This window comes from Strongylocentrotus purpuratus, unplaced genomic scaffold (genome assembly GCF_000002235.5).
Source record: "Strongylocentrotus purpuratus isolate Spur 01 unplaced genomic scaffold, Spur_5.0 spur5_scaffold_4, whole genome shotgun sequence".
In the NCBI taxonomy this organism is placed as follows: domain Eukaryota; kingdom Metazoa; phylum Echinodermata; class Echinoidea; order Camarodonta; family Strongylocentrotidae; genus Strongylocentrotus; species Strongylocentrotus purpuratus.
Window position 1 is genome coordinate 25,875,325 of NW_022145610.1, and position 13,968 is coordinate 25,889,292.

General features: G+C 35.0%; 1 protein-coding gene across 2 annotated transcripts; it reads right to left on the bottom strand.

Annotated features, from left to right (window-relative positions):
* Positions 1 to 1,020: 1,020 nt before the first annotated feature.
* LOC579993 (TBC1 domain family member 13-like) lies at positions 1,021 to 12,096 on the bottom strand. 2 transcript variants are annotated; one of them, XM_030998115.1, is made up of 12 exons: positions 12,061 to 12,096; positions 11,875 to 11,948; positions 9,950 to 9,990; positions 9,131 to 9,192; positions 8,496 to 8,589; positions 8,115 to 8,197; positions 7,245 to 7,404; positions 5,670 to 5,874; positions 4,130 to 4,372; positions 3,226 to 3,307; positions 2,271 to 2,328; positions 1,021 to 1,497 (listed from the first exon to the last, which is right to left on the bottom strand). In XM_030998115.1, the coding sequence occupies exons 1-12, from the start codon at positions 12,081 to 12,083 to the stop codon at positions 1,429 to 1,431; spliced, it is 1,194 nt and encodes a 397-aa protein (XP_030853975.1). In that variant the 5' UTR covers positions 12,084 to 12,096; the 3' UTR covers positions 1,021 to 1,428. The 2 variants fall into 2 exon arrangements, with proteins under 2 accessions (XP_030853975.1, XP_030853976.1); XM_030998116.1 differs by lacking the exons at positions 9,131 to 9,192; positions 12,061 to 12,096 and having other exon boundaries at positions 1,022 to 1,497; positions 11,875 to 11,943.
* Between the last annotated feature and the right edge of the window lie 1,872 nt (positions 12,097 to 13,968).

The window sequence follows — 13,968 nt, forward strand, 5'->3', positions numbered from 1 at the left end:
CAATAACAATTAGCATTCAACATGGATTCTACACATATTTACTGTTAATCAAGTGCAGTGATGTTAGCACCTTATATATAATTGCTCATCGAAACTTCCTACTTCTGAAGTTCTGACAAATGAAACAGACCAAAGTACAGAAATAATATAACATTATTATTCTTCAGATGATCCTCATACTCCTGTACTCTGGCGTCAAAGAATATATTCCCTTACGATATCTGAGCATTGAGGGCAGCATGTATCAAACTCTCGGATGGGAGACAAATTTATTTTCATTTCAAACATATATTTGATGGGTTCTATCCAAGTTTCGCAGCTCAATGGGAAAACAAATTCAACATGTTACTGCAGGGCTACAAACACAATAATAAACATTTTCGCTAACAAACAGTTTTAATATTCAATCAATCTGGGAATTCCATGACGATAATGCTGTGACCTGTCAATAACACAAGACCAAATACTTCTGTTGCTATAGCAGGAGAAAAGTACATCACCTGGGGTTGGGCAGTGCAGGTGATAAAGGATTAAACTTTGACTTAATGCTCGTTCAGTTGTGATGCTGTAAACCGGATCCGGGCTAACTCAGACCCGGGGACAACTTGGCCCCGCTGCAAAAACTGTCATTTTTTTGTCATTTTACCCTAACCCTAACCCTAGCCCTAAACCTAACCCTGAACCTGCAAAAACTGACCGTTTTTGCAGCGGGCCCGAGTTGTCCCAGGGTCCGAGATAGCCCGACTCCTGTAAACCGCTGCAAAAAAACGCTACAGGTGTTCTCACTATGAACATGACTGACAAAGAAAGCGGACAAAATATACAGTTCCTCAGGTAGATAAAGGAACATCCCTTCACTGCTATTATGTAAACATGTGTAGAACAGGTGTCACATGCATATTCACCTTTTTACATAATAGCAGTGAAGGGATGTTCCTTTGTCTACCTGAGGAACTGTATATTTTGTCCGCTTTCTTTGTCTGTCATGTTCATAGTGTCTTTAGGTGTAAATGAATGGCAACTGCATGCAACAAAGGTTCTAAGGGTAATAACTGAGGTATGTGATATACGATACAGAAAAGTAAAGAGCATTGCACTTTACATCATCATTAAAGAAATATCTAAACAAGGTTTAATTGAGTTCTGTGTACCTTTTCTTAAACCTTCCGTCATCGCTCTTGTAGTTCATCACGCTGTGTTGTTCAGATCCGTTGTCCAACAAACAATGGATACATGCATTTTCCAAACGCATTTCTTTGTTTCCCTGATGCGCAAGCCATTTATTACACTCCTCGCAGCAAGCGACACCACACCACATGAAAGTGACATTTCCTATAAAGAGGTCCATCTGTATTAATGTTGATATATGAAGCCTCGGTGGAGCAAAATACAACGAAACATCGCCAGATTTTTTAAGTATTGTCTTGATCATGAACAGGTCTCTCGTACTTTGATGGCTTTCCTCAGTAGTTCATGCATGTCTATTGCTGGATAGTGCTGGAAAAAAATTATGAAAGAATGAACAAACATTAAAAATCTGTGAAATAAAATCATTGATAAACCAAATGTCATCTGGATTAAATTTTTTAGTGATGAACAATCAGCAGAAATCCATTCATATTTATTTAATATTTCTTGACTTATTAAGTCCCACTTATGTCTAACAATTTTCACTCTATTTTGTACATAATTTTCTTTCAAATCATTCATTCACCCATAATATTTGAAGTAAATTATAAAATAATTGCTTTTAATTTAATTGTAAAAATGAAAAGGTAATATTTGTGAAGAATGGTCAAATACGTTCTCGATCCATCCCATATCATTAAAAAGAAAAAGAATCTTCTTTATTTCTACCCGGTAATCACATTTACAATAAAAATGTATAGATATTTGCTCCGGTAAAAATTGCTATGGGATTTACTTTGTCAGAAGTATAGCAGGTTAGGATTACAGTTGCAATTGGGTTTTACCTGTAGGTTAGGTTATGTTTGGTTAGGTGAAGTTAGGGTTAGGGTTAGGTTGAAATTGGGTTTTAGGTTCGGTTCAGTTAGGTTAGGTTAGTTTAGGTTAGGTTAGGTTAGGTTTAGGTTAGGTTGAGTTTAGAGTTTTGGTTAGGTTAAGTGTTGGGTCCAGGGTTGAAGTTAGGAATACAGTTTGAATAATAAATTACTGCAGAGCAATTATTGGAGGAGCAAGTGTTCGACCATATCAATACTTTTAACATCCTTAACGAATCCTCATATGATAAGTTGAGTCCAACAGCTTACCTGTAACATCTTGATATTTGTAGCAAAGTCTCCTTCAAGGATGATTTTTCTCTGGGACCTAATGGTATATACAGAAATGAAACATGTTTTAACATTTCTAACAATATCATGGAGGATCACAAGATAGTGCTTGCATGAAAGTATATATTTCATTCCTTTCTTTTTTCCTTTAAATATTTTGTTTTCATACAGAGCCCTTTTTTGCAATATGAACAAGTCATTCAAAATTTACCAACATGAAAATCGTGACAATTTGTTAGATGAATGCAAAATATGCACATCTTGCATAAAAAAATTTCCAAATAGTTTGTTACTTAGTGCATTACTTGCTAGTACATAAAGATCACTACATAAATGAATAAAAGAATTTAAAAAAAAATGTCTACAGTACTTCAACCTTTCACAAAGTGTAGGCTGTTATGTATTTTCCCATTAATTGTGATACCAAGAGACTTTGAATAGGTCTCAGACTTAAAGAGAAGGTTGAGTTCTGGGAAGAGGTGAAAATAATTTGTGAGCATTACTCATTCTTATTATGCAAGTGTGGAAGAACATCAGTTAAGACATGTTCCCTAAAAAGCATGGCTCTTCAAATGCCTTCATATTCTAAATATGCATGTAACATCGTAAAAATCTGGGGGCCGGCTTTTTACGCCACGTGTTCCTGTAGTCCCATATACATCTTTCTGTGCAAGTGTTTGTAACTTTACCAAGACTTGGCCACATTTCTTATCATTTTGATGATTCCAGAACCTTGCAATACACACAAATTCTTATATGCTAGATGATCAACCTTTTCTGGTCGGTTCCACACCGTTTCTTTCACAATGCAATCGCATGACCAGAACTCAACTTCATCTTTAAAAGCGATTTTAAAGTCAATCACACTCCTTTAAAAGATTGGGCGTATATCAAATATGAATAATTATATATTTGTGCTAAGGACTTTACTTACAGAATCATAGCACAGCACACACAAAGAAGAAACTCTGGCTTGTCTTCATCACATAGTAGAGAGTCCCATAATCTTGTCACATCTGAAATGCAAAAAAAATCAAACACAGATTTCTCAAATGAAAACTATATAAATGCATAAAAACAAAGATATGAATCAGGAAAAGATATAACAAAAGTGAAGAGTGGGAATATGATATAATGTTCACAACTACAATGTATATTATTCATATCCAATGTAAATTCAATGTTTTGGGGGTGATTTCTGTAACTCAAGAATGAAAGGTGGACTAATTGAATTACTGCCTTTGTTGGATAACTTTAGATGTAAGCCTTAATATGTTACATTATCAAGAACTTAATTTTTCACATATTAAAACAATGACAAAACTTGGTAAGGGTATGAATAATTTAGTTGTGAACTGTACATGTGGTCTACATGCAATGTTAAATTATAAAGATTTGTGACCTGCACTACCTCTGATAAATCTCACAAGAGACTGAGATGGTATGGAGATGTGGCTAGGAGAGAGGAAAGCCATTGGATACAGAAAGCAATGCATTTCCTGGTGACTAGCTAAAAACCCTGAGGCAGACCTTGTGATTTTCCTTTTAAAGGCCGCCTGTATTAGTTCAGCCAGAAGGGATTAGACCACACTGCGAGGTCACTGTGACAGGTGGCTATCTCATTAACTCATCTCTCAATAAACATAATAAAATGAGGACCATGGGGGACCAACAGGCACCGATTTGGGAAGTTTTCTGTAAGAGGGAGCAAGTGGCTACAAGTAGTACAGTGTGGCTTTAAGGCATTTTACCACACCATATGTAAATGAGGCCTTCACCCCCCCCCTCCCCCCCCCCTCCTTTAGCAAACTTTATGAAACAGTACCAAAGAATCTCACCTGGAAGAGGAAACTCCTGGGTGAGCCACAAGGTCAGCCATCGGAAGGCGAAGAACTGAGGCTTCAGTTCCTGCTTCTCGAACTGCAACCAGATCTTGGAGTCGCAACGCTTGACCATCAGCATCAGCTGGTCCATCTTGGCGTTGATCCCCGATGGTGAGTCGTCCAGCGTCTTGATGAAGGTGTCGCGCATCTTGGACATGAGGTTGGTGAAGCAGAAGAAGGTATCCGCTTCGGCGTGTTCTGCAGGAGAGGTGTGATGGATGGTGGAGAGGAATGAAGAAATATACATTATGTTTGTTTTACAATGACAATAATGCCTGGGGGTGTTTCACATAGATTCTAAGTCGAACTTAACTCTAAGTTGAACTTAAATATTATGGAGAGCCATTTGTAGCCTTAAAATATAATATATTCAAGAGCGAAAATTCAAGTATTTTAGACTTTTTGTAAATTCCTCTTCAAGAACATGAAATCTCCTTGATAATAGAAAATGTGGATGATTTGAATCAACATCTTATGCCTTTTAAGATAAATTTTACCAAATATTTTCATTGATGCTAACAACTTTCCATAATTGTTAAGTCCAACTTAGAGATAAGTTCAAACTTAGATGCTTTGTGAAACACCACCCCCCCCCCCCCCCCCCCCGGTATGAACATGTAATTAATGATCAGTGAATATCTGAAAAGATAATTACCATGTACCTGAGCCATGATTCGACCTAAATGTAACACCCAGGATTTTACAAAATTAAGTTAAAGAGCGGGAATAACCACAAAGATGTGGAAGTAACAAAAATACCATAAACAGTATACCCTAATCTGTCTTTGATCCTTATATGGGACTGAATGAATGATGGACAAAACCATAATGATGTGTTGCTTTAGAATCTGATTAATGGTATAATAATCCATTGAATCATCCTCCATTATGATTTTGGTGGCCTTCAGTTTTGGAAGATATCAGAGTTAGAGTGTTCTTAAAGGTATAGACCAGTTTTGGAAACGCCCCCCTCTCAAAAAATGAAATGGAAGCTCTTATTACCAATCATGTAAAAGAATATGTTTTGACTAATACGTGATGAAAAAAATTTTGCCGGGAAACCGCCTACTAATTGATATACCTAGTATTTGGTAAATTATCATATCTTTCCGGTCTTGATAGATATTACGCATAGTCCCATATACATCTTTCTGTGTACAGTGCTTGTAACTTTACCAAGACTGGGCCAAATTTCTTATTATTTTGATGATTCCAGAACTTTGCAGTACACACCAATAATAATATGCTAGATAATCAACATTTTCTGATCAATTCCACAACGTTTCTTTCGCAAAGCAATCGCATGACCAGAACTGGTCTATACCTTTAAATAAATCATTTCACAATGCACATCCATCAAGACATAGTGAGAAAGAGGGATAATCTAAAAAGGAAGATAACAAGAGAAAGAGGAGAAGAAGGATTGAGTGTTAGAGCAAGTGTGAAACAGATTAACTGAAAGAAAAAGAGGTAAAGAGAGAGAATCTTGGTATACCTCGCAAACTCAAGTCCTTATCAGCTGCAAATGCATAGTAGAGAGGGCCGATGATCTCGTTCATGCCCTGGACATAGCCTTGGCCTGGGTTGAGCTTGGCATAGATGAAGAGAATTCTTTCTAAGACCTCCCAATGAGCCTCTTGACCGTCATCTAACGTGTCGTGACCAAACTCCATCTTCATAGGCTTCTGAGAGGTTTTCATCTGAAGAAGAAAAAATTCTTTATACTATAAAACCTGCTTTAGTGACCACCTGTCTACAAAGACCACATTTTTTTGTTTCCCTTGAAAATGGTTTCTCATTAAAACATGTACTAAAGGAACCTGTCTAATAAGACCAATTTTTGTGTTTCCCTTGGGCGGTCACTATAAATAGGTTTGACTGTACTTTATATCAGATGTATTCAAGACTTATGTGCAACATTATTTTCAATAGTATTATGAGTAGAGGTGTTGTTGTCCAGTGGACAGGTCTTAGGATTGTGAACCACAAGGTACAGGGTTCCTTACATACAAGCATATACTTATGACATAAAAGCATATACTTATGGCTTTCCTTGCTGTCATGTAAAATAAATAGCCGATCATTAACCCTTTGAGAGCAAGCCCGCGCACGGCGATTGTTTCCCCTGTGACGGAGCGATTTCGGTAACATCGCCAGTAATGGAAAATTTGGCAGCTCTTTCTACTTTCAATGCCCATTGCGCCTCATTCAGTCATTTTAGTGATTTTTAGTAAATGTAAAAATGAAAGATCAGACTTTTTTCTTTCTAAAAATATAAGTTTTGTTCATCAATACAAAAAATAAGGTCTGTTATTTTTGAGGAAAATTGCCGTCTTATTTTGCTGAAGCTTCACGTCTTGATCAAGTTAATGAAATGAAAAGGCCTTGTTAATTATAGGGGAGAAGAATTACCAAGTCCTTTTATCAACGCATACTTTTATACTTGCACAATTATAAGGTATTTGTAGCCAAGTGAAACGCGGCGTGTCTCAAATTTTATTTAAAAGGAATAGTCCTATAGGCCTTTATGAATAGGCCTACTATAGGCCTAATAATATTATTATATGAATAACTACAATACATCTATGGATCATATTGCCCAGCGAAAATCATCCAATTACCGATGAAAAATCACCATGTAATCATCTTCATCAACAAAACCAATAATCCAAAGCCTTGAATCAAGGCAAGAATATCGAACGGACGCGACAGGTACAGGTCCGTCTCCAGCTGTACGGTTATTTTGAGGGCCTTTTTTTTATCCGAACACTATCTTAGGGTAAAGTTGAAATGATATCACCTTTTCTCAATTTTTTTCAACGTAACTTTATTATTTTTTTAATAGATGAGATGAATGAATATATCTAAATGATACTTCAAAGAACTTTAGCACATAATAGCTAACAATAAGCTGGAAAACTTTGTCAAAATATTAGGGATACATCTCGGCTTCTGTAGAAGCCCGTCGTCACAGACTTAACAACTCGCTCGGCTTCTGTAGAAGCCCGTCGTCTCTAAAGTATTAATGCACCGGTAAGTGTCAGATCAATATGGTAAAGCCATGACTTACATTTGTAATGCCAGCTCTAGACTTCGCCACAGCAACTGAGTGGAACATGGTGTGCTCTATTCGCTTCCTCAGCGTTTCTAGCGAGGTAGACGCATCGACAAGCTCCTTGCATGGGTAGTCTGTGGCTATCTGGAAAAACCCAATGTCGGGCTGCAATCTCCTACAATAATAACAAGAAAATTGCTGGAGTGAGAGTAGTCGATTTTTATGCAAGAAATAAGATCAAGGTTATCTAGGGGGAAAAACACTTTTGTCTGAAATCTTCCATGATAACGTCATGAAGATTGGGGAAAAACATTGTAATTACATTTCGACTGAGAGCAGTATGATTATAAAGGTTTTCCAAATATATTAAAAGTAATGCAATAGAATAGAAATAGAAATAGAAAAATAAATCATTTTCTTTCAGTCATTCACGATTGCAATCTGCACAATTTTGATAGGATGTAGTTGCAATGATCTGATTTCCCTTGCAAATAATATAGAAGAAGAACGTTTGAAATAAGTACTTTCACTCTTTCAGTGAAAAAAATGTCCTGCCAATAATTTTTGTTATCAAATATTGTGATTTTCATTAATTTTCAAGGGTCCTCTAAAAAGACAAGTGTGAGTTTTCTGGAAGTATTTAATCGCACTTAAGAAGACTCAAATGCCATGAAAGCGTTAGTACATGCAGAGAAATTTTTAAATCTGAAAAAATTTTATCCTTCAAATATTTTGACCGTAACCATTTAAAAATCATTTTACATGTTTTTGTAGGTCATTAACAAGCACAACTGCTAGCTTAACACACACTCCATTTCTGTTTCAAATCTTACAAAACATAAGTGCCTGAAACTGAGGCAGTCGAAAAAATGGCCTACTACTTACCTTGTATCTTTGTCAATTTGAAGAAGAACGTCATTGTCTTTGAAGTACTGCGACCACTGGCTGTCTGGTTTGGGGTTCAAAGGCTAAAAAGAAAAGATCATGTTGCAATCAAATAGTTATTTCACATTTTTTGTATGTAAACTTACTCTAAAGCCCTTCTCAACCTTGTCATGTAAAACCACATTGAAAAACTGCCTTAGGTACCGTGGCAGCAAAGCTTTGACAGAACTCTTGAAAAGAAAAAACAGCTTTGGTAGAAAACAGAAGAAGAATAAAGAAATTTTACTTTTATATTCTTAAAATTGCTATCAGGAAGTCTCACATCTGCAAGGGGAAATAAAACATGAATTGAGGCTGTATAAAATGAATATAAAGTCTTACATGATCTTCCATTGTAACGTCGGTCCTCTTAGTACTGTATTCCTTAGACCCGGGCTGTATAATCATCTCTTCAAGAAAATCCTTGTATAATTGTCTGAAGTTTAAAAAATAAAATAAAAACACCAACAATATAGCAAAAATGAATTATTTGCTCAAAGAAAAGAGCGTGAATTAAAACCTGAATTATTATTATCAATTAGAGTTTCAGACTATGATAGAAATGTCAATGCTTATTGAACAAGATTTTTATATTATAAATAAAATTGGCTGATATTTTCAATGAGGATATTGCAGAACAAAGGTTTTAGATGCAAAGCTGCAAATTCTATGATATCTGATAAACAAGAACAAAAGAAAATCCTATAATGAAACAAAATATATACATGTATATCATTCCTGTATGAAACAGGAGATATTTTAAAAAGATCCCCTCACCTTTAGGGGCATCGGTAGGGGTAAAGCTTGGAATTTCTTTATTTTTTAAATTTAAATTCTCAGAGTCAAATCAAAATACTTAAATGAATCATATGAGGCTCTAGATATAATTATTTCAATGAGCCAAAAAACAAAAACCCATATTTAAAAAATACATACATCTATGTCAATTATAAAATGTAAATCAACTTTAGACACACCTCTGTTTTGCTAATGCATCTTGCCATGCTGATCTAACTTTGGGAAGGTAATTTAACAAGATCTGTAAAATAAACATGAAAACAAATATCAAGCAAAAAAATTGGTGTTAAATTTGAAGTGGAGACTGGAGAAAATTGACATATAAATGCCTTAATCAATCATTGAAACCAAATAATCAGTACTCAAAATGGTGTTATTACATGCCCAACACGAAATATTAATACATACCCAGTACCCTGATCAACTGAATGTCTGATAAGACTGATATGCACTGTTTTCAGCTTGAATGGACAGATTGATAGTTTGCTTTAATGGGGAGGTCCACCCTGATATAGTTTGAATAGAGGCAGAAAATGTGAGAAGCAGGTCATGTCTGATATGTCACAGAGTTGCCAATTTTTGTTTGATTTATCGCAACTTTAAAAAATCAGAACTTTCTTAATTTTGATCAGATTTTGCTCAAACTTTAACTGATCTGTTTCTCTTATTTTTTCTGCTTCTATTAATACCAACTTAATATCAAGGTGGACTTCCCCTATAAATTCTAAAAATGGCTAATTTAGTTTTAAAAAAGGTTTGCTGACATTTTAACATTTCTTTCTTGCTCGAATCAGGATACAGATGTTATTATAGGACCAAACAGATGCTGAGCCAAATCTGAACCGAAAGGTTAACTTAAATAATAAGTGTGAATTGTTTGACACCAAGATCAATTTGAAAGACTGGGATTCTTTCTTGTCTTGTATAATTGAAATTTTGAATAGTGTACAATTACATTGCATTAGGGGATAATTGAAGGATTAAAAACTCTGACATACTTTCCAACAAACTGATCTCATTCCTGCAGAGTCCGGAACACCTAAAGATAAAATTACACAGAAAAAAATATTATCTGTACATGTAACTCGTCAAATGACTAACTAATTCTTTTAGCTGTTAACACAGGAATGTATATTCCATCATTTCATTAATAGTCGAGATGTTTTTGTTAATCCAATCTTGAATTTCAAAGCGTGTATAGTCATAGCCATACTCATAGAAAATTAATAGAGGAAGCTGTTGCTTTTTTCTTTTTCTTTTTTTTTTGGGGGGGGGGGGAGGGGGGTAGCATTATGGTTATTTGTCCTTGACTAAAATATTGAAAATATATTACAGACTACGACGATGTTTTAGTCCAAATATTAGTCAGGTCACTGATTTGTTGCAACTCCGCGAAAGTGCATATTTCATGTTTTATGTTATGACATGTGACTGGGTTGGGGTCAGGGCCATTATTAATATTATGAAAGATTGTCATGAAAACGCAACCACTCACTCTCAGTCCTGCTTATTTTGTCCTCTTTCTCTTAGTTTTCTACTTTTATTTTAAAATCAACTCGTCTTAGGAGCCCAATTTAAATTAACCCTTAATACTAGGCCAATAGTATTATTCGCATTGTATAATAATAGTCTTTCTATGCATGATTGCAAGAAACTATTACATGACCTATAAAATCAAGCACTTTTCGGCACTCCAGCAAAGCATAGAGTCAATCTTAATGCATATTGACCTCTAGCACTGCACTACGTGTTAATAGGCAGCATTTAAATACATGAATAGTCAATACACTCACAACACACAAATGCACACAATCATGCCGATGCGGCTGATCGGCAAGTTTGACAGTAGACTCACAATTTGAATTTTAAAATTATTCTTTCTAACATCAGAAAGTTGAAAAAATTGTATAGAAAAAACTGCTAGAGTCTATTTAGGGGTCATCAATTGTCACTAAAGACTAAAGTACAGATTTTGAGTGAAATCAGTTTAGTTTTGTACAGTGGTGTTTGAAATGTTGAGAATCAATAGCACAGCTTTTAATACACAGCCAGGATAGTAATGCAGCTATGTGTGTCATCATGACATGGTCATTCCTCTGGCGCTAGTGTAGTTCCGTATCCATTTTTTTAGCAGCTTAATATCCATTACTCCATTAGATATTAGCAAACGAGTTTTAGCCCAATTTTTTACTCATTTTAATCATAATCATATATCGCAATTTCCACCTGAATTTGGATCAAACCTGAAATCGGGAAGCCTCCGTTTAGGGCTTCGATGTCGACGTCGTCGCTCAGTACTGTCTCTACGCTATAGCTCCGTAACTCGAACTGAATCGGTCCAAAAATATGCAGACTTCTCGTATGGTTAATGATTATGGTATTATGCGCATGCACATTGCACGATACCATAAACCATACAATAATTTTGCATAATTTTGGACTGATAGCTTCAGTTTGAGGTGCAGGACTACAGCGTAGAGACGGTACTGAGCAACGACGTCGACATCGAAGCCCTAAATGGAGGCTTCCCGATGTTGGATGTGATCCAAATTCAGGTGGAAAATGCAATAGGCCTAGATTTATGATTTAAATGAGTAAACAATTGGGCTAAAATTCTCTTATTTAGAATGGATATTAAACTGCTAAAAAAAAAAGGATACGCAACTACACTAGCGTCATTCCTCTTTCTTAGTTTTTTACTGTAAAATGTAAGGAGCCCAATTTAAATCAGCCCTTAATTCTAGGCTAATACATCATTCACACTGCATAATATTCTCTCTATGTATGATTACATGACCGATAAAGTCAAGCCCTTTTCGGATCCTACGTCTTCCGTCGACGTCTACATTTCAAAACCCTATATCATTATACAAGCTCTTCTAACGTAAATTCCCATATGTGGGACTACAACATACTTGCTTACCATTGAAACACATTTTGGACAGCTCCAGGATATCTATTTTGGGACCTTTCAAGACATCTTCAAAGGACGAAACCCTGAAATATAAACAGAAATATATGATGATAATGTATAAAATAACATACTAACAGATTAAATGGGACTACTATCATGTATTATTTACAAACAAACAAAGAGGGAAACTCCCACCTTTCTGAATAGGAGGCTGCCATCTTGAAATCATGACAACTGTTAGAAAAATCATGTAAAGATCAAATATAAAATATTTTGAAAATTTATTTAACTAAAAAATATTACTTAATTTGTTTTAAGTATTTATAAGATTCGCACATGACACTTTAATTATGTTCTGATTTTTTAAACATTTTTATAAGTTTAGTTTCGATTTTATGAAATACTTATCTAATTAAAACGGAAGTAAATCATTTGGTATATTTTTTTATTAAACAATTATGTATTTCCCTTAACTTTCGTTGCATGCATACCTTGAGCTAACTTCAAATTAAGCTAATTTGATAATTGACCACCTCTTGGCGAGTAATGTTTCCACCGATTATGGGGCCGGGCCGGGGGGGGGGGGGGGGGTGACGGGGGAGGGGGACCCCGGGGGGGGGGGGGGGGGGGGGGGGGGGGGGTGATCACCGTGGCTCAGGCACTAGTGCTACCCAGCCCGCCAACTGTGTCCATAGTACAAGTCCACTCCAAAAATAACTTACTTTCAATGGAAGCAGAAAAATTAGACAAACCAATCAAAAAAAGTTTGAGCAAAATCGGATATTAACTAAAAAAAGAAAGTTATGAATTTTTGAAAAAAGAAACTATGGAACAATGGAAATCACTACACAAACTGCCAATATCCCTAAAAACTTGATTTCTTCATGCCTTTGCCCAGGTTATATGATTTGTATCATATTGTGTGCAGGACATATTTCACAAAAATTTTGTTGAACTGTTTGAAGAATTGATACTTTTTTCTGAATATTGTACATTCATAATGGGTATATACGTGGGCGTGCTCAACTATAGCCTATGTAATATTCGTATTGAATTATAAAAAAATGTATACTATTATTGCATTCTAGAGCACTAATTATGAAGAATTAGAAGCTATATGGCAAAATAGGTAATTTTACAAAAGCGAGTCAAACTATATTCATTCTCATTATCATAGGCCTATTGGGCCCAGGTTGGGCCCATGTAATGCCCTCTGCAATAAGACTGCTTAACGCGAATCTATAAATCGTTTCATTATTTTATTAATTCATAAGTGTTCCTTTAAAAAAAAAAACTTCAATTGTATGCCCTTGCTAAATATTAATGTTGTGCTTTTTATTTCTAATATAATGTGCAATATCTTATACGAAATTATGTAATATTGTTATTCAAATATCATTTTTTTTCTTGTTTCAGATGAATGATGTCATTACAATTAACAATGGCAATTGTTGAATACACTCTTTACTATATTTTTTAGACAAATAACTTTCTTATTCCCATTTGGTTTTAAACAAACCGGTATAATAATTTGCAATATACACTTTTATCCAATTTACTCTCAGACTGCCTAAAACTTTAAACATATTTTAATCCGTTGTTTCATTAGGTCATTAGTGTTCCCTTCCTTTATATATTTTTTTTAATACAAATTCATGCCCTTGCCAATTATTTGACTTGGGTCTCTTTTTCCAAAGTAATGTGCAATATCTAATTCGAAATTACACTATATTGTTATGTAAATACTCATTTAAATTTTATTTGAACAACTTTCTCGATTAAGATGAATGCTGTCATTACATTTATATTAAAGGGGAAAACGGAATAGAGACTGTCATTTTGACTTTTACGGTTTAATTTCATCCCATTCAATAGGTTTTTTTTTTAATGCTTAATTTCATTTTTTGTAATAGAAATGTTTGTTTAGCCATTGTTAAATACTTTCTCAACTATTTCACTCAAACAACTTCCCTTTTTCTTCTACATTCTCTCCTTCCCACCGTCTTGGTTCTTCAACATGAAAGTATATTATTACATTACTGTATAACTTTGTTTTGCAATTTCGATTTCATCTTACAATGATTTACAATATGTATTTTAGTT